Below are 21773 nucleotides of genomic sequence, written 5' to 3'. Positions count from 1 at the left end.
CAACTGATATACCATAATACTTAAGTCCCTTGTACTAGTATAGAAGTGCTTCAGTGGGTTCCTGAAAACTTTACACAAAGCTGAATTTTGTGCAAAATAATGTTCGTTTAAGTTGCCAGGGAGCCGCTTTTCCCCAAGTCACAGAGAGGTGGTAAACATAAAGACTTCCTTCTAATAACGTACATTTCATCGAGGACTCACCGAATTTGGTGACTCACAACAGATTAATATTTTAACAAGAGGCAGATATAACTGGCTTTTTAGGGTGTGTGTGTGTACTGATATAGAGGGACTCTCTTCAAAGGGGAAACACATCAAAAGGGAAGAAGTTGCATGCTGGAAGCACTTAATTATTCACATCCAGCAACTTGTTTGAATTCACACACTGCCTCTGTCCTAATTAGCGGATCTATGACACCACTGAATGGCCACATAATATCGTTCTCCCACAGCGTTATCCCGTAAGCCATCGCAACCCTCGATGTATGTGAAATCGAGCGTGCGGCTGTGCTGCTTGTCCCTTCGCTGATTAGTTCCTTTCATTGATTTAATTGATTGAAGGGCAAATTCAAATGAAGGCACGGTCTGGCGAGACTCCTGACAGGACGATCTGACCAATCCGTCTTTTGTATCCGAGAGCATTATACATGAGCCTCTAACAAAGACAAATAGGTCCGGGGGACGGCTTTATGCGTGACGCCATCAAACGCGCGACCTTGGGACTTTAATTGAACTGTGATCCATGTGTCTGCTCACTGAACGAAACGCACGCCGTGATGGAAACTCTAACCGAGCTGAAAGGTTGACGCTGCACCCAGAAACATAGCTACAAATAACAAATACGCTATATAATCTGACTAGAATTTTAATGTCTGTTTGTGTGATGGCTCCTTTAACATTCTCTGGAAAGACAGACGCTCCTCATATCCGGCAGCCTAATGCAGTGTGTAGGACATGGATCAGTTGCAGCAGTCTCGCAGTTTGGCTGACGTTCACTGCTCAGGTCATTTTGGCAAGCCGCCGCCGGTCCTCTCTATTTACACTTCCATCACAGCTTACTGTACACATAAGTCTTATACCAAAGGCTATTACACGGCGTGATAGAATGGATTAAATACACTTATCAATCATCAGCTGCCACCCACGATCACGCCACACTTAGTATGGACACTATACTCTTTCACTTTTATCTTTATCACACACACAACTTCTGCTGCTCTCGACTTGAGAGGGAGTGAGGAGATTAAGGTTCAGTTTTCTTCCCTCAAGGACACTTGGTCATGACACATTACTGCTGATTATTTTCGCGAGGATGAAGCTTGTGACGTCTCAGCTGGAGTGCTGCACTGATGGGAATTTGGCTTCCGACTATCCGGTGCCCCAGGCTGAAGAGGGGGACTCCTACGGTGTCCGCACTAAAATGGCTTTGCAGTCATTCAATGTGTTTAGGAATATTTTTTACTTTTATTTCACTCTATTCTGATTTTGAAGCAAGCTTGGGGGAAATCTATAGAACTGTGAACAGGGCTGAAGTACTCGAGTCCTTTCACTTGTCTTGGACTCGTTCCTTGTTGGACTTGGACTTGTCTTGGTCTCCGGCTCGGCTATTGAGAACTGGTCAAGTTGTTCCTGGCTGCTGATTTGGGATCAGTTGTACAGACAGTTGCCTGATTCTACACAGTATTTCCCCCATATGCATTCAACAGCAGCTCAGCGCCGCTGATAAAAATATCCCCCAATGCAATTTGGACTGCCACGGCAAAACAAGTAACTAATTTGTGAGGGAAATGTCTTTATTCTTTGATTTTTGGGTTGCTGGAAAAATATAAAAATAATGCCAATGACTGATATATTTGACTTCAGGACATCTCTGACTACATTTTTACTGTATTAATTTAGATATTTTCCAAAGTAAAAGTCCCTAGAAGTGTAGGATTCAACTTTTTCCCACTGAAAATCACAATACATATCGAATCGGCACCCAAGTATTGTGATAGAATCGAATCGGGAGATAGATGTATCGTCCCAGTCCTAGTAGAAACGTCAGTGGCAAATATCAGATCAAATTCAAGGTTCATTAATGAATGTTACGTTAGACTGTAATGATCTTCAAACCTTAACTCTATGCATTGATTAGTTTGATGTTAGAATATGGATTAATATTGTTTATAGATTATTTCTGTCCATTTTAACTCATTAATGACCAATTAGCATTGGAGATACATTATGCCTATTATGGCCTTGAACAGGACTCGATTTGCTCTGGACTTGGTCTTGACTTGACTTGGACTCGATTAAGTTGGACTTGACCACTGCCCTGACCGTGAACAAAACTTTCTCATAAATACATTTAGAAAGAGCTTCTGTTGTTGTGTGAGACAAGCAGAAATACATTTTGGCAAAGCTCTGTTTTTCTGCCCGGGCTGAAACAAACTAGTGCTCCCTCGACAGATTTTGCAGAGGAGACATCAAGTCAAAGTACAAGTATGGCAGCTGAATGGATCAACCATTAGGGATGTGTCTGCTCATTGATTAGTATAAATGAATGTGTGGAGGCGTGTTCGGGTTTTGGATAGAAGTTGGTAAAAGAAAAAAACAAAGTCTCTGTCTGCTTGGCATAGTGAGAAAAGAAAAGTCTGAGAATCTGTTGTCTCTTTTACTCCAAGATCATTCCAACGCTGCTCCATCCAGCGAGGACACGGCACCATAAATGTAATGTAACTGCATGTCACGCAGCTTTTACCACATTATTAAACACTCAGACACAGTGAGACTCTGACGGTAAAATGGAAGTCGCCGAGTAATAATGGAAAGAACAATCCAAAATATAGATGTAGTATAAAATATGTCAGTCAAAGCTAATGCGATAATAACACTTTAACTTAACAAATTAGTTTTAATGTCACTAATTTCTTTAACGCATAAGTTTTGGGGCAAGTCATAGTCAAGACAGCACACTGACAGCTGTTGTTGCCTGTTGGGCTGCAGTTTGCCATGTTATGATTTGAGTATATTTTTATGCTAAATGCAGTACCTGTGAGGGTTTCTGGACAACATTAGTAATTGTTTTGTGTTGTTAATTGATTTACAATAATAAATATATACATACATTTGCATTAAGCAGCATATTTGCCCACTCTTATGTTGATAAATACTTGACAAATCTCCCTTTAAGGTACATTTTGAACAGATACAAAATTGTGAGATTAATTTGCGATTATTCGCGATGAACTATGGACAATCATGCAAATAATCAAATTTAAATATTTTTATCAATTGACAGCCCTCGTCTAAAAATAAAATGACAGTGAATGTGAGTATAGATGTGGATCAAGCACGAAGGCCATTTTCTATCTATAAAATAAGGCAGCAAATAGAAAACTAAAGGAGGTATTACTGAAATATTTGAGCAAGGAGAGATAACTCCTGTATATAGAAACGGATAATTCCTCATTACGCCGACAAGGCCACCTTTCTGAATATGCTCGGTTTCTTTAATTGATTCCTTTCTTAGAATCATAACAGAAGGAAATCATTTGTTTGATAAAGGCTAATTTGAGCCGTGTAGTCGGGGAAAAAAAATGCTTTAATGCCGACATCACAGCTTCCGTGATGATTAATGGCACAAATGCAAGGCCGAGCTTCCATACCTGATAAAATACCGGAGCGCCCTGAGCAATGTCACCTTGGTGACACATAGAGCACAGAGATTGGTAGGGGAGGAGTAGGAGTGTGTCTTAATTGCACCCTGTCCTTCTTTGTTCTCCTTTGCACTGTGTCACTCTCTAAGATACCACCCAGGCTCTCACTGATCCACCGTGATAGAGGCTAAAAGTGGGCAGGAAAATCTCTCAGTTGCTTCATGTACGTGCACTGAGAGGTTCCCTGCCCACTGCTGTACAGTAAGCACACTCCGAGATACTGAGATGCTGAACTCTGGCTGTGTCCAATAAGAGTCAGCTATGTTATCCTAGATAGAGACAAGCTGCAGATCGAGGGGAAGGCATATCCACTTGTAATGAAGAAAGGAGGGGCAGGAGGACATGACTGAAGCACAGACACCAACAATTTGCCTTATCTAGTTTGACAGGCTCTGGAGCGAGAGCAGAGAGAGGGAGACGGCTTTCGCTCGGGTCTTTCGCCACAAACGACGAGAGGGGAAAAAAAGTCCTCAGATGTTCGAAGTGGTGCGAAAATGAAGCGGGAATCGCAACAAAAGAGCGATAGCAAAATGTCTGGAGCTAAACCGCTGTGCAGCTGCAGAGGACCGCTTGGTAACATGTTGGGCGAGGACATTAGTCAAGGTTTACAGCATGAAAGAATCAATACTGCAGCAGCAATGAAGGCAAACAGTGATATTTGGATTCATCTTCATGCCGGCCGCGGATATCGAACTGCATCCCTTGCCCAAAAACCCACGTGGGCCATAAATCTCAAATGTCAAAAAGTGGCTGAATGCAAGACTGAGTGATTCAGTTTGGATTGAGAAAATGCAAGGGGATAAAAGAAGGTGCCGACTCCCAACCTCTGTACTAAAAATAAATGATTACAGATATGATACTTTGATGTGAACACAGTATAAACTAGCATACCAAAGTCGCCAACAAAAGAGCTCACTGTCTTTGGGTTGAGCTAATAGGATTGCGGCATGAAACCCTTTGGCGAATTGATTAAGCTCCTGTCAGACGTTTTGCTAAACTATTTTTGAATCTTCAAATTTAGTCAGACTTTGCAATTTATTTTTGGGGCGGCGCTGTGATAGGACAAGTGTGAAAAAAGCCTTGGGGAGGCTGCAGAGTTTACTGCACGAGAAAAAAAACAACTCGGCACCATCTGGTTGTTGTTTTATTTCTGTCATCACCGTTTCCGTGTACAAGTACAACCCTGTACATGACGATTTTTCATGAACAGTAGCATCCAATTTTCTAATGAATCCCGACACGCAGCACAGCTCAGTCTAATAAAGACTGCAGCATACATTCGCATATCACACGTGCTGCATCTATGTTGATCGCAAAAAAAAACGCATCTCACAACAACAGCTCCAACTGTGATGCTGCCACGGTGAAGGCTTTGGAGATGCGCGTGCTATACTTTGAGACAGGTGAGATGAAACGCAACGCACCAGCAGCAGTCAAGCTGGAGGCATATTTCAGTGTTCTTCTGCACACTTCACAAACTTCATGTTTTGGATGGCTTGACAGATTGGGTTCGGCAATGGGCCCTTGTGTCTGGTCTTTTAATGTTCAACAAAGAAGCAGGACAAAGTGGCACCGAGGTTTGAACAAAGTAAAGGAAGGCTCAGTTTCAGAAACCGGTTCTCTGACATGTTTTCCACAAACCGCATCCGACAAAAGACAGTTTGTGCAATCTCTGAGATGAGAGGAGACCGTTATACATGCAGAATGCATGGATGATATTACTGTGCAAACCCACAGAGTATTGTGGGATGAATAGTGTTGCCCCTGCCAATTGTGGGTGTGCATGTAAGATGCTATAAAGGTCTATATTCAAGATGTAGGCAGAATGGAGTTACACAAACATTCCTTATAAAAACACACCTCCTCTGGTTGCAAAAATATCTGGGAAACATCTTCTGAGGGTTACTTAAAGCTCCATGGACCGGACCAAAGAGACAGTGGCTAAAGCCAGATTTATACGTATGTGTCAGGATGCTCTGTAGCTTCACCAGAGCTCATGTAAACCTCTTCATAAATGTAACTACACATCGGGGCTGGGGAGATGCCGCACAGCGACCACAAGAATTGTGATTGGTCAGCTCGGCCTGCTTGCATTTTCTCCTACGCGTTTCTGATGGCAGTGAAGATTAAGAGAATAACGTGTACAATTCAAATTCAATATCAGCTCCATGAATAAATAAAAAAACAATAGTCTATTTTCATGCACAATTAGCCACATAAACACTTTAATAGCGTGCTGTTTAACCGGTGAACCTCATTAACCTCTTCGCCCTCACCGGCCCCACCGGTGGTGCCTCATAAATAAAGAAGTACTATTTATTCACACACTGAGGTGATAAATACATACCATATATATTGTGTCATTTAGGAGCTGAGTCTATGCAGAACTCTGAGCATCAGGCATTTGCACTTGAAAGAAAATAAATGCATTTTTAAAGTGATTTATCCACCTATTGCGCGGGAATCCAAATGCATGAGTGGCATAATAATTACTGGCAACTTCATGGTGATGTACACTTAAGTGATGATAGCCGCCGATGTCAAACCTGTTGCCCCCGATAAAAAGCTCAGGAGTTGACTTTATTTCAGCTTTATTTCCCGCACGGCGACGGGAAGCAAATCAGGAAAGAGTGAGGGAGTGTGGGCGTACAATCCGACTCTTAAGGGAGGAAGCTTGGAGTGCAAAGGCATACTGGGTAATGCTGGATGTTTTATAGGGATGTTAGTACTGATATCATTGCACATCAGATCATTTTGCGCCCTCCTGATGGTCACATAAAGGACCATTTCATCCTAAAATGGGATTTTGCACCACAAGAAGGGACATTGATAGATTTGAGCTTTCTTTCTTTATCTCTACATTCAAATGAAAAGTTATGTTTGAACGTTTATCTTCCTGATGGAATTTGGTCTATCATCGGCACAATGACCTCTAAAACTAATGACCCGATTATGGCTTAACATCAGGAAAACGTTAACAAGACACTATTTCAGGACAGCTCAGTCTGCATGGAAACATTGTACACACTGTGCTGTACTGTACCTCCCAATGCTACAAACATACCTGTCTGAATCTGGTATGTGACTGTCTACAAAAACTGAGAGAGGATGGAATGAGAAAAACTGGTCCATATCTAGTCATTATATTAGCTGGAATATTTGCACTGTTTTTCGATTTCTCTCCCAGAATAATGGAAATAAAGTTGAATCAGAAGAACAATCAATCATAACCGTGCCAGTCTCCTCAGCAGTGATGCTATCTGTGAGGGAACCAACAAAGAAATCCCCCAGACACTGTGGCTCACACACACAAGAATCTGGCTGGAACCAGGAAAAACATTACTACAGGTATAATTACTCTCTCTCTCAGATGCATTTGTTGCTCACACAAGCTCTTACATATTCTCTTAGATGCCAGAAACAGAGGAAATCCTACATTTATTTCTGTACGCCAAAGAGTGCTACAGAAACGAGTCCTAAAACCCAGAAATGAGTTTGCATTTTAGCACTTCCAGTTCCCTCGTCTGGAAATCAATGGATTTTCAGATGCCTGAAATAAGGTTCTACATCAACAAATATCACACTCAACCACCAACAAGTGGCTAAATGACACTACTAAACATCATCGCGTCAACTTGTCTGTCTTTATAGCCCCATTACACTCACACTTTTACAACATTATTTCTTTGCATTGCATTGCATTTACGCTTCAAAAACCATAAAAGTGGCGTTCATTTGTGGAGATTCTCTTATGGAACAAAACGTGTAAGTATCATAAACGTTTGTTTGCCACAGAGCTCATTTCCTGCAACAATCCAAAACCCAATGGAAAAATCCCATTGGCTTTTTGTCGAGGGAACCGTCATCCCTGGAGCACTCTATATGGAAATCTGATTCGGTGATATCTAGTGTAGGGCTGTCCTCGACCAAAGGAATTCTTAATCAACACTCATAAGATTTTGTCGACTAATCGATTAGTTGATTTAATAGACAGATCTGTGAAACTGAATTTCTCCACAAAGAATCACACAAAAGCACCACTTTAAATCTTGTGTTTACCAGAGATGTGCTCATACGTTTCTTATAAATAAGTCATTCAGCATAAAATAAATGACTAATTGACGGAAGAAATCTTAGTCGACTGAGACCAAAAAGACTGATTAGTCAACTAATCGACTAAGAGGGGGCAGCCATAATCTGCAGTCTATCCAATCTATCCATCTCTAGTACACGGCTTTGTTGAATACTTGATTCTGGTCAATCACAGCGTTCTACGGTCTATTATTTCTTTATAGCAGACCTATGTATAACAGACTGTTGCTATGGGCGCAGTTCTGATGTCGGACTCTGCAGGACCGTATTTGTGTCAAATTATAGAAAGGATAATTCCTCATTATGCCGACAAGGCCACCTTTCTGAATATGCTACGTTTCTTTAATTGATTCCTTTCTTAGAATCATAACAGAAGGAAATCATTTGTTTGATAAAGGCTAATTTGAGCCATGTAGTGAGAAAAAAATGCTTTAATGCTGACATCAAAGCTTCCGTGATGATTAATGGCACAAATGCAAGGCCGAGCCTCAATACCTGATTAAATACTCGAGATGATTACTGATTTGTTAAATAAGTAGCTGTGCAATAAGGGGGTTAATGTACAGCTAGCGGGTCATGGTTGTGAAATAAACCCCTTCAGGGTCGGGGTTTATTTCACAACAATGACAGGCTCGCTGTCCATTATCTCTTACATGAAATCTATGACTTTGCAAATGCATGAAAAATGGATGAGTAAATTACATTAAAAAAAATTGAAAATGCAAAGACACATTAAATGCCCACTAAAACAAAAATAAACAAACAATCACAAACTGCAGTCTCACAGTGGGATACTAAGGACTCGTGCTGAAGGCCACGGATGTAATCTCGGCTATTTTCAAGATGAAAGGGCCACAAATTGTGCCGGACAACTGGAACAACGATTGCGAGCTGGAGTGGATTTAATGTCAAAACAGCAGCCTGGCAAGCTGACAATGCACACTACCCCTGAGGCCCACTCTTTATAATTGCAGTCATATTACCGGCTGCGCAGTTGTAACGCTGCACTGAATTCTCCAGATTATACGAATGCGACCTCCTGGTACTGTAACCCAGCAATGACTCGTTGCTGTTCTGTATGTATAGTTTCATTATGCGTGTTTCACTCTCTCACGTCTCTGCACCGGCACGACAAAGACAAACTCACGTCCATTTATTGTACTTGGCGATTAAAGCCATTCTGATTGATGAAAGAGCGAGAAATTAATTTAGTTTATTGAATTAATGCGAGAATTAAACATGACGCCTGTTCATCAAAAGCGCAAGCCTCAGTGGAGCGGCGAAAGGGCCGTCTTCTTCCTAAAATAGCTGAGTAGTGAGGAACCGCAGCGAGCCCTGCACCCTGGTGACTTAGTCACTGATTTATTCTGTCATTACTGTGAATGATCGGCCCTTCAAAACTCTCCTCTATTATCTGCAGATGGAATGACGAACCATATTTCATTCTGATTCAAGTATTTATTGCGGTGATTCAGGGTAAAGACCGCCTGCCTGTAACCCTAAGAGGCCACCTATCTCTGCCCCGCATGCACACACATGCACACTTAAACTAGATATACGAGCGTTTCTTACCGTTCTGAATGTCCAGTATGTGGTGTTTGTCTAACATCCAGCCTCCCATGTTGGAGGCATCCAGTTCATAGCCTTGCAACACTGCCGTCCTCTTCTCCCAGAGCACCACATCAAGGCAGGACTCATATTCGTACCCCACTGACACTGAAAGTAATGATGGCAGATGCCTATGGTGAGCAAGGTTGCAACCTCCTTACCTGACACTTAAGGCGGCAATGAGGCTTGTAGCCGATAAGACATTCAGCACACGTTGCGGTTGTTTTCTGTATTTGCGGGTTCTGCTTTCTCTTTGAATGTGTCATTTTCTCCAGCTGGGTTGATTTTAGAAGACCTGTGGGGTTTCTCAAGTCTCACCTGCACAGTTTGGATTTTATGCTCTCTCCTCTCATTTGTTTTTATCTCGTGTAAATGCAAATAAACCACAACAACGCACAATAGCGTGTAAAGTGGCATGAATTATTTAAATGATAAAGTCTCAGATGGAGCACATTAAAGTAAATATCATAAACACTGCGATACGGTTGAGTGAATCCTGTTGATTGTCAGGGCTGTGAGGGTTTTTTATAAGCCGGAGAGCTCTTACATTCATCCTTCTTAGCAAAATCCCTCAGACTTTAAGAAGTTTTTTCTGTAAAACATTAAGATGCAAGTGTTACCCCATGTGGTTCTTTAAAAACCCTCATGTAGTGTAACACTCAAGATGACACTTTAATAAAAAAAAAAAATCCTAAATAACATATTCTGTTATGTATGATCCCATCAAAAGGTTCTGTTATTATTTGTGATTTTTTCTCTCAGGCTTCTGCCTCAGAGGCAATGTTTTAGTCAGCAGACTGCTGCTGAAATATACATGCAAAACAAAGAAGTCAGCAAAAGAGCAGTGGCCTTCAAATATGCAGCACTGGGGGGATTTCAGGATTTCACACCACCTGCTAAATCTTTATTGCGCATGGTAACAAAAGCAGTCCCCTCTAAATAATCCTCAATTTAGAAAAAAAATCAATCTTCCAAAGTTCAACCGAGGTTCACTGCCTGAAGGGAGCGCGAGTATCTGAGTGAACCTACGCTTACACAACATCTCCAGTCGGCAGCTTCACAGCGGGTACTCACCCACAGCCTCTGCCAGGCCAAAGACCTTCTGATTGTAGGCGTCTGTTTTATCCCAGATGAAGGTGTATGAGAGGTCGGGGAAGGCCGGGAAAGACTTCTGGAACTGACGGCCCATGACGGCCACCATCAGGTGGACCTTCATCAGGCCGAAGGGGAGGCGGTCCTGGGTCAGCAGCACCTTGAGGATGGGCTTGTAGCCAGCTACCCTGGAGCTCAGGTAGACCAGGTTGAGGTCACTGCCTGGTATGGCAACTTGCTCATGAAGGACCTATGATTTTAATTAGCAGTCAGAGTGGTGTCAGATTCACAGCATGGAGTACAGACTTAAGCAACAGAAGCAACAGGAATTGGCTGGTATTTGAAAGAGGACCTATTATGCTTATTTTCAGGAGGATACTTGCATTTTGTGTTTCTACTAGAACATGTTTACATGCTTTAATGCTCGAAAAACGCTTTACTATTTCTCATACAGGCTGTGCTGCAGCACCTCTTTTTACACTCTGCCTGAAATAGCCCATTCTCATTCCCAGGGAGTCAAATACCGAGGCTTTGTCACGGCCGTCGGCATTCGATAGCACCGCACAAGGCACCCTTTAGCGCCGGTATGCGACGTAGCTTAAAGAGCGAAAGAGACATACAGAGCGGGTGGGAGGGGAGGTCGGTGGGTCCAACAAACACAAGGCTTTGATCCAGGAGAGCGCTCTGCATTACATTTCACTTTGAATTTACAATCAGCTGTTCGTTCATGTCCTGTGTTCACAAAGTCAAAAGACATTTTCACTGGAAAAACTTTTAAGTTTTAAGCCCAACCATGTTGTTTTTTCCTTAACTTAACTTAAGTGGTTTTATTGCCTGAACATAAGCAAGTGTTTTTGTTAAATTCACATCATCAAGCATGTGTGTGCTGCGACCGAAAAGTGACACCGCGGGGTCTGACAAAGCGTCAGGTATGTGATGAGTTGGGATGAGAATGTGTTATCTGAAACGCTCTGTTTGAGCTCCGAAAAGCCCGGTCTGCTGTGATTGGTCAACTGAAACAAACTCTTCGGACTCTGCTCCAGCTCCACTTTAACTACCTTTGTTTAAGGGCGTGCCAAACTAGCCACTAGGCAGGTATTATGCAAATGTATTACTTGGTGACATCACCACATTAAAGAAGAAAAGGCGGGACTTCTTCGAGGTGTTTCAGGCAGTTCAGGAGCAGTGTTTCTGTGGGGGAGAGCAGCTCCCTTTGGCGTGGGCTTTGAAACTTTGCAGACTTATTGTATGAACAAAAAACTATATAACACACTAAAGGAAAGGGGGAAAAGCTCAAAAGCATAACAGGTCCTCTTTAATGTAGGGGATTACTCTAAATTCAGTATATAATACATAATGTTTATGTGATGTAAAGATTTATTGCAGTCCTACATTAGGGAAAGTTTGTTTGGCAGGCTAATCATGTTGTATTCTATGCAGCACTGTCAAACATAAATTTGTGATGAGCAGCCAAAAATATTAAAAATAAGTTCTTACTTTTAGCAAACCACAAAGTACATTAGTCTATATGCAAATTGAGCAAACTCCACAGGCAATAAATTAAATCCTCATTATTTGAGTCTGTGAGAAAAAAAAAAAAAAACTTTTACTCAAAAGCCACAACTCTAATAATTGAAGTCTTACTCTCTTTTCATTGTAGAGTCCCAGCTCCCTTGACCAGGCTTCACCTCAGACTGCCACTGAAGCATGTCCAAACATTTTTTTTCCCCCCTCAAATGTAACACAGATCTATTTTTTTTCTAATCAGTTTTAAAGCTGCAGAGCCACATTTTGCATTCAGGGATTTTCAGCTCTGATTTGAGCCAAATGGATACAAACCAAATCCTGAGGCATGCAACCTCCATGTGATGTGCTCTCAGAATTTATCAGCATTACTGTGAGACAATTTATGGCTTAGTATTTGGGGAGACGCCTCAGTTCAATCAAAGCTCAAAGGCAAACTGAAAGGCAAATCTGACTGTGTTTAAAATAAGCGAGAGAGGCCATGGTAAAAGGAAGATAACAGCATTATCGTGACTCTCTGTGTTTGTGCATTTTCAACAGTGCTGCGTGTAATGTTGGGATCAAACATGGGATGAATTATTAATGTCATTCAAAACAATCAGATATGAGCACAAATGTGGAATTGACCATAAAAAGCGCTGTAATGTGATCTCCCCGGGTCACCTCTGTCTCACCTGGGTCTCTGGGATGACGGGACTGTCCTCAGGGGAGGTCTTGTACAGAGTGGAGAGGGGCGTCGCCAGGATGAGGGGGTTGGGCCTGACCAGGCCAGTAAGGTAGCAGCTGGGGATGTCGTTCTCTTCCCGCTTCATCACCACCGTGTCCATCACGTGGAAAACGTTCCAGGGCAGCCAGACCGTGCGATGCAGCGTGGGGAACGGGGCGCGCTCGTAGCTCAGCGTCAAAGAAGCGCCACCATTGGCCAAGAGGTCAAACCTTAAAGGGGACATAATATCATGCTCATTTCCAGGTTCATACTTGAATTTGGGGTTTCTACTAGAACATGTTTACATGCTTGAATGTTCAAAAAACACATTATTTTACTCATACTGTCTGTCTGAATATACCTGTATTCACCCTCTGTCTGAAACCCTCCGTTTTTGTTAATTGATTTCCAATAATAAATATATATATATATTTTTCCACTCTCATGTTGATAAGAGTATTACATATTTGACAAATCTCCATTTAAGGTACATTTCGAACAGATGAAAACTTTATTTGCAATTGTTCGTGATTAACTATATGGACAATCAGCGACTAATAGCGATTACATCTTTTAATTGATTGACAGCCCTAATTATTAGCAATAAATAGAGTGTATTTAGTTCTATCTAGGCTTTCATTTTTACAATTCTATTGGTTATGATATAATTGTGCTCACTAAAGTAATTGCTAAAACCTGAGAACATGTTGTCAATGATTTGAGATGATCTAAACCAGTGGTTCTCAACCAGGGGTCCGGGAACCCCCCCAGGGGTCCCTTGAGGGAGTTCCAGGTGGTCCCCAGAAAAATGGGGAATAGTTTATTTTCACTATTTAATTCAGTGAGTACGAGTCAGTGACTATTCTGATCATAGGTTTCACTTCCTCCACAGTTATCTCCTCAACTGTAGTTGACAGCTGTAGAATTCTGATCTTAATAATAACACAAGACATCTTTTTCAATGGAGGTCAAATGGGTGTCTGTGACCTAATGTGTATCAATTTAGGGGTCCTTGACACAAAAAAGGTTGAGAACCACTGATCTAAACCACAAGAGTAAAAATGAAGACAAGAACCCAGAAGTGATGCGGGTACATTTGAATGTTTCTGACTCCATCCAACTTCTTTTCAGCAACGTGTCACTGGTATTACTGATAGGAATGATGGCCAGAACTATGGAAATAAGCCTCAGGTTGTAATAAAGTGGAATTCCCCTTTAATAAGTGCAAAAGTTAATATTTATTGAAGGCCTAAGCCTTTTAATGCTTTTTCAATGGAAGAGCGAACTTTTCCTTACCAAGTGTATTCTGTCTGTACAGCCTCCAAGTATCATCATCATTCACTGGATCTAATTTATGACTTTTTGCTTAACCAGGCATGGTGTGAGAAGACTTCATGGTTGAATTTGGTTTGGAGTCTTGAGTCTTGGGAGTTTTTCTCTGGTGAACTGGTTTTAATTAGTACGACATTACTCAGGGAAAAGTTACTGGTTTGGAAATGAAGGGCGAGTCTTTGAAGTGCTGCTCTATATATTCTGCGAGCTCCACTACCCAGGGGGTAAAGCATCTGTGTGGTGACATTGCATGCATTCACATGCACAAAGACACACACTCGCAGATTTGAATGCTTATGCACGTCCCTCGTGCACGCACCCACACCCAGAATGACACACACACACACACACACACATACACACGCCAACAGCCAAGCTGTGCAGCTGACCTAAAACAGCTTCCCTCTCAAGCTCTCTCCACTTTGGGCAGTGGGGAGCTCACAGCTGCAAGAGGCCAGGCTTTGATGCTGCCCCCCCCCTTCTTAACACACTGAGCGGATCTGTTGGCTAACCAAGTGTGATTATCCCCAACCATTTATCACGCTCCTTGTCAGAAGAGTTACAGGGCGGAATATCTGAAGAAATCAGCTAATCCTCAGCTATCTGGGAACCCAAGGATTGTGCTTCATAACAACAGCTGTACAATTCCGTGCCACTTATAAGCCTTTCATTCCATACTGGCAACACATAAACACGGCCTCGATCTGCTGGATCTGAATGAAGGCCTTGGGTTCGCTATCTCTGACGAACATCGGCAAAAATAAAAGCTCCAACCTGAGTTGAACCCTTCCTGTAAAATACGACATGCGTTTGTCTTGTATGTGTTTGCTCTCTCATTATTAAGGACCCGTCTGCGTTAACAGCAGGAGAAGGTCAGACAGTAATCCCATGTTTTACTACACCGCGGGCAGATTGATTCTACCCTTGCTGATTCAATGCATTTTAAACAGCTTGGTTCAAAATGGCCTCCACCACTGTGACATTTGCATGAGGAATTGTTCTAAAGCACAATGTGCTGCCGTTTCAATTTGTTTTGAGCGCTTTTTGGATAACAGCCAGGACGACTCTCCCACTGTCGGACAGCGTTTTCTGCATTTTTTTCCATACTGGTCTGTCCGGGGACAGCCGTCCATGCCACAAATAAATTGTTGCAAGGGCAACGGTTGAACCTAAGGGGCTGATTATCCTGCGAGAGAGCGCTCTTGTTTATTTGGACATGTAAATCAGTGTTGGTTAATGCAGATTGATCCCTCCATGCTGCACCTAGTGATGCATGTGTGCACAGTGAGTGTCATCCTTACATGCCATCTTGCCGCGTGATGGTGTAGCCGTACTCCGGGTAGTGCAGAAAAGACACGTTGACTCCAATCAGCGGCGTCCCGTCTCCCGTGAGGACCTGACCCCGGATGACTGACGCCAGGCTGTGTGGGCAAACAAACACAGAAAGGGCTGAGTAAACAAACAATGCCAGCCGGCGTCAACAGGCGGCCACGGCACCAGCGCTGCAAACAACTGTCATCCCTTTGCCAGCGGCACCAGCAGAGAGGTATGATTTACTGACCGTTAGGAATACACACACACGTCAGCGGTTGTTATTCATGGAAATGCCACCTTACAGTGCACCTCTCTGTCTCTGTTTACTGCTTTAAAAGCCCATAATTCAGCGGGATGAGGTTTTCCAGTCACGGAGGACTGTTGAGATTTTGCAGCATCTTGCACGTATATTGCAGCATTTACATTCCAAGAGAACACAGAAAAATGGATGCAGCTTTTTTCTCACACTTAAAGCCCCAATTTTTTATTATTAGAATTATTAGTTTGAGACAAGATACGACATACAAAGCCACGTATAGCTCTTAGGGCAATTCAACATGTGAGGCCTGCACAGAAAACAGTGGGCATCAAAGCTAAGAGTGGAAAAACACAGCACATTATTTAGCCAACAAGATTCACAGTTAAACGATCAGTCAGCTTAATAAATGAGCAACATACCCAGCAAAAGGCACATCAAATGAGATTCATGAGTGTGATACTCACAGTATTGTTATCACCCTGACCTCGCTGAATTGAGACTTTCCCTTAAAATTGTGTTTTCAAGAGGGTGTGATCCGAGAGTGATTATTCTTGCAAGTACTTTTGCTTCCGAAAGAGAGCCTCTTGTCAGTGTCATACCCGCGTCTTGTGTTCGCCGGCGTGATAAATGTCTGTGGTAATACTTGTGATGAAAGATAATATATCAACAAGAATTGTGTTAGAACGAGCTCTTCAACTCGCTTACAGATACCCTCTTGATGTGAGAAGTTGCAAAGCTCGGCGGCTGACGTGTCAAGAGACACTTTATAGGGATTCAGAAAAACTAAATGCAACGCTGGAGGCAAACTGACAAAAAAAGAAATGGAAATGGGTTTGAAATGCAACAATGCGAAAGAATCGCCACAGAACTTTAGAAAGGTGAAGTCGTAAACAGTGAGGATGTGAAGAGAAAAAACAATTTCGACACAAGAAATACTAAATGTTCATCAGGAAAAAGTCAAAATGTGAAGGTTTTTGGCAAGCCTAAAAAAGAAATGCAGGAGAGGCTTTCAGAACAAACATCCTGTTTTCCTCCAGTATTTTGACGCACAATCACAACTGGTGGCTGCCTTATCCAACCCACCTCCTACTGCAGGCCAAAGAGCAGCACTACCAGAGCAGGTGGGCGAGGGTTAAATGCTTCACTTAAGGGCACCTCTATGGTAGTTAGTCTGGCATGGGGGAGCATTACTCATTCACTTTGCTCACCCAGATTTTCCCTGCTGGCAAATGGATTTGCTTCTGGTCAAAAAGCCTCTCCACCTCCAGCATCCCGTCCCCTGCTTTCACCTAAAAAACGCTATTTTCTTTGGCATTTTTGCTCCATAAATCACAGAAACGGAAGCTTCATACATGATTAAAGCCTCAGATACCCTCTGCGATTATTCAACATGACTGCAGGGCCTTCAGGTAAAACTTGCCTTCTCGTTCGTATACCCTTAAGTGTGAAGTAATTTGTTAAGTCAGTCCTTTGTTGGAAGCTAAGAAGGAGACGATGCGATCAACATTTAATCATTCTCAACCATAGAGCAGAATTTTAAAAGTGTTCCCTCTGCATTTGTCACTGGTGGGCAAAAGATGTCTCATTTTGCCACTTTATCTCCGGGTCATTACGCGTATGAGACGGGGATGATCAACAGCTTTAGCCTCTCTTATTTCCCTCCCGCTCCACGCCTGGCACGACCATCTCCCATCCTTTATTTACCGGCTCGGGGAACAAGGCCACTTAAGAGCCCCGCCGAAGGTTCACTCTTTCTTCCCTGTGTCTCTATTAATCTTTTGAGAGCATGCTACAAAAGCCGAAACCCCGAAACAAACGCCAAGTCACAGCACCTGCTGAAACCCCAGAAATGAATCATATAATTCATGCATTCTTATCTGTCATTGTCTCACGCCGGCTGTAGAAAAACACCATCTGAAAACCCGATGGGAGACTTGTGTGGGGACATGTGATACAGCTGGGGGACTAGTGGGGAAAAAAAAAAAAAACACTAAACCACAACACATGTTTTATTCTCTGTGCTATACGAGGGACAAGTTTACTGCCGAGTTCTGAAACCTGACCGCGCGCTGAAATCTTGGCTTTCACGATGGCTTTCACGATGGCTTCTTAAAATAATAGAAGGAGAGGAGTGACCTCTAACTGTTTCCCATTTCTCTAGCATTAGACATCAGATAGTCTACGACGAGGCATAACAGTCACCGCTGCCGTTGGAAGTCTTGATGCCGTTCTGGCTTTGTTCCAGCGCTTCAGAGACTTTTTTATAATGTATAGTCCGCAAAGGCTGTCAATAAATTATTCACCCTATAACCTCAAATGAATGTCTGAAAAATATGGGGCTCCAAACAAACTCTGCCACTACTGCATTCTACTTCATTATCTCTCAAAAATAAATCACGTATTCAGTGTTTGTCCTGATAGGATACAGTAAAAAAAAAAAAGGTAATTAATTTTGTCAAATGTAGACATGTTTGCAGAGCCTCTAAAATGCAACATGGTGTTTTTGACTACACAACTTCTACAAGGAGATAAAAAGCCAAATGAGTATTTTGAGCAAGAGAGCTAATGCCACAGCCAGACATGAAATCGACAGTAAGCTGAAGACAATGAGGATGAGGATTACTGAGAACCCGTCTGGGAGGGGAGGGGGGATCGCCTCATTCTATATTTTCAGTAAAGCATGCTATTTACATAGGGATTACTTTAAACTATTGGAGGAAATATTCCCAAAGCCTTCTGCACACAGTTGGCAATCATTTTCCTCTCCATCAGCCACAAAACAAACTCCACTTGTGATTCTGAACAGATGTGGGAGTTTTTTTGGTGAAAAATATAACTCTTGTCTCCTGAGTTTGCACAGTGATGTAGTTAGTCTATTCATTGGGTTAGATGTTCTCCTCCTTCATATCAAACTTTTTCAATCAAATCTTTTTTTATCTTGGATAGACATCCTTAAACTTTAATTCTTGAGAAAAAAAAGCTTAACAAAATGTTACGGTCACATTGCAGATGGTGTCACGACGAATAAAAAGCCAGCTTCGAAACTAGAAGGTCACAGGTTTTATTCATGTCCACCAACGTCACAAAAGACAAAGACTCTATCTGCACTGTAGCTATTGTATTTTATAGGCAAGGTACGTTTATTTATAGAGCACATTTCAGACAAATGGCAATTAAAACACAAACAAATACAAAAGAAATAGAAATACAGTAGATTCAAAAGATTTAATAGGTGCAGAAATATGAGACCGTAACATCTTTAAATGGCCTTGGGAAAGAGATAGTGGCAAACAGAAAAGTGTACGTCTCGATTTAAAAGAACTCAGGGTCGGGGCAGACTTCAAGTCTTCTGGAAGTTTATTCCAGATTGGCGCTGCATAGAAACTGAAAGCTGCTTCTGCATGTTTGGTTCTGACCCTGGGGACGGTAAGCAAGGCTGTCCCAGATGATCCTAGAGCTCTGGAGCAGCTCATCACACATGTATTGTGGCCCCAAATTATTCAATGTTTTGTAGGTCAATAGCATTATAATATTATTGTATAATATTAGGGCTGTCAAAGTTAACATGTAAATGCAAATTTGTTTTAATTTCTTTAACGCAACTTGCGATTTTTAGGTTGTAGCGGGCTCAGTTTTAAAGCTAGAGAGAAGATGCTGGTATCATATGAAACTAGAAAAACTGGCATGGCCATTTTCAAAGGGCTCCCTTGACCTCTGACCTCAAAATATGTGAATGAAAATGGGTTCTATGGGTACCCACGAGTCTCCCCTTCACAGACATGCCCACTTTATGATAATCACATGCAGTTTGGGGCAAGTCATAGTCAAGTCAGCGCACTGACACACTGACAGCTGTTGTTGCCTGTTGGGCTGCAGTTTGCCATGTTATGATTTGAGCACATTTTTTATGCTAAATGCAGTACCTGTGAGGGTTTCTGGACAATATTTGTCATTGTTTTGTGTTGTTAATTGATTTCTAGCATTAAATATATGTAATGTATGATTAATTTGCAATTAATTGCGATTAAATACTTTAATCGACTGACGGCCCTATATTATATACAATAATAGTTCAAATCAACTGCAAAACTCAGATTTTTTAGACCTGTAAAAACACTGTTACAGCAATCAAGTCTACTAAAAACAAAGGCATGAACAAGTTTCTCTAAAGCTTTGTTTATATTCGAGCGAGGCACCGATGTGCGGGCCTCCACAGATGGCGAGCGCACTATGAGAACGCACAAAGGCGTCGGTGCACAACTTGTTGTTCGTTGCAGTATTCTACGAAACACCAGATGACATACAAACAGAAGAATTCTCCGAACAGGCAAGAGGTCAATGAGTGTTCGCGGCAAAACGCCGTAAACCAAACTCCTCAATGCCGGGGAGGAATTGTAATTAACTGTAAAGTAATTTCTCATATTCAAGGACACACTTTATCACCTTTATATAATCCATGTAAAGAAAAGAGTCAAGTATTAAATGTATCATAATGAAACGAAGTTTGAAAGCTTTAATATGCTGTAAACAATTTGATTCGACTGGCAAAATATTTACTCAAATGTAGATTTCTAAGATCTACTTCTACTTTTGAAGCATTTGAAAAGAAATTGTCCGTCTTTCTATTTCATTATATTAACTTCTTAATCTAAGTTGTTTGCTTTTATCTTATTGCAGTAGCCATATCTGAAAAGCCCTGCGTGCGCCGTTACAAAAATGCAGCGGTGCATGACCAAGCGATGTATCAACATGCGGAGCCGTCGCGCTTTACGCACAATATGTGATGATGTCATTTTTGGCCTCACACACCCTCACGCCGGGGACACTACGGCGACTATAAACCCAGCTTAAGTCTTCCTGAGACACGAGTCCTTTAAATTGACCTATATTAAGGTGGCAGTAGGCTGATTTTGTAATTCTGTTGAATTGGGTTTAATAATTTTGGTCTGAGTCCAGAACTACACCATTCTGACATTTCCCAGATGTAAGCTATAGTGGGAGCATAGAGAATAGAATAGAGCTGGACCAAGAATGGACCCTCGGGGAAGTCCACATATCATTGCTGTTGGTTCAGATTTGTGGGGAAGCAACTGACACAAAATAGCCTCTATCCTGCAGACAGGATTTAAACCAGTTAAGTGCTGTGCCAGAGATTCCCACCCAGTTCTCCAGTCTGTCAAGTAATATCTTATTGTCAGCTGTGTCAAACGCAGCACTGAGATGAAAACTTTGACACTGTCTGTATTTAAATAGATGTCATTTAGTACTTTCCTGAGAGCAGCGGGGACAAGGTGGAAGGCAAAGTCCACGTTTGCGGCCCTGAATTCAACCGATTCTACCACCACCACTACACACAAATGTCAAACAGCCAAAAGATAACCAGTCATCTCTGTGAATACAATGACAGAGCAAAATACTGTGTTCAGTTTTGGCTCAACAAGATATAGTTTGTGTGTGAACACACTAAAAAGAAGATGAGAGCAGTCACAGTGCTGTGATGTGGTCGCAATCCAGATTGGAGAGCATCAAAACAATGATTTAGTGCCAACTTCTGATTTTACCCAATGGGGGGGTTTGATATTGGCCTATAATTCTGCATGATTGAGATATCTAAATTGTTCTTTTTTTTTTTTTTTAAAGAGGGTTGATCACTGCTGTTTTCAGTGTTTTTTTGGGGGGGAAATGGCCTGAGAGAAGAGATGTATCGACTATTTCCAAGAGGACTGATGCCATGCAATTAAAAAACATTCTTTAGAAGATTGTGGGAAGAATATCAAGGCAGCAGGAGGAAGAACTTAAACGTAACACAATCTCTTCAGGGTGTTATGGCTGATGGGATCAAATTGTGTCATGCAGATGGAACTGGTTTTAAGAGAAAGCGAGGATGACATGGACCCTTTGCCAGATACAGAGGCACTGACAGCTCGTTTGTTTTTTAATTTTGTCTGTAAAGAAGGAGGCAAAGTTATTGCATGATTAGTTGTTGCATAATTTGGTAGAGAGGAGTTCAGGGAGTACTGATATGGGGGGTGCGGGAGTTGACAGTCTGTCAACAGTTGCAAATAAGGCATGTGCGTTATTGCTATTTTTGGTGCGAAGACTCTTCAAAAATCTCATAGTGAATATTTGATTTTCGTCATTCTCT

The 21773-nt window shown here is 41.9% G+C and overlaps 1 protein-coding gene across 7 annotated transcripts in view; it reads right to left on the bottom strand.

Annotated features, from left to right (window-relative positions):
- Positions 1–21773, bottom strand: part of LOC141775629 (teneurin-3) — a 176060-nt gene that overhangs the window by 28713 nt on the left and 125574 nt on the right. For all 7 annotated transcript variants that reach the window (XM_074649193.1, XM_074649194.1, XM_074649195.1 and 4 more), the window contains 4 exons: positions 15357–15476; positions 12692–12953; positions 10476–10743; positions 9366–9509 (listed from right to left, as the gene is read on the bottom strand). In XM_074649193.1, coding sequence (XP_074505294.1) covers positions 9366–9509; positions 10476–10743; positions 12692–12953; positions 15357–15476 — 794 coding nt within the window. The remainder of the gene's footprint in view (positions 1–9365; positions 9510–10475; positions 10744–12691; positions 12954–15356; positions 15477–21773) is intronic.

Source organism: Sebastes fasciatus, chromosome 10 (assembly GCF_043250625.1).
Source record: "Sebastes fasciatus isolate fSebFas1 chromosome 10, fSebFas1.pri, whole genome shotgun sequence".
NCBI classification, from domain to species: Eukaryota; Metazoa; Chordata; class Actinopteri; order Perciformes; family Sebastidae; genus Sebastes; species Sebastes fasciatus.
The sequence above is the reverse complement of the archived record's forward strand: the minus strand, read 5'-3'. Positions and strand labels throughout refer to the sequence as shown.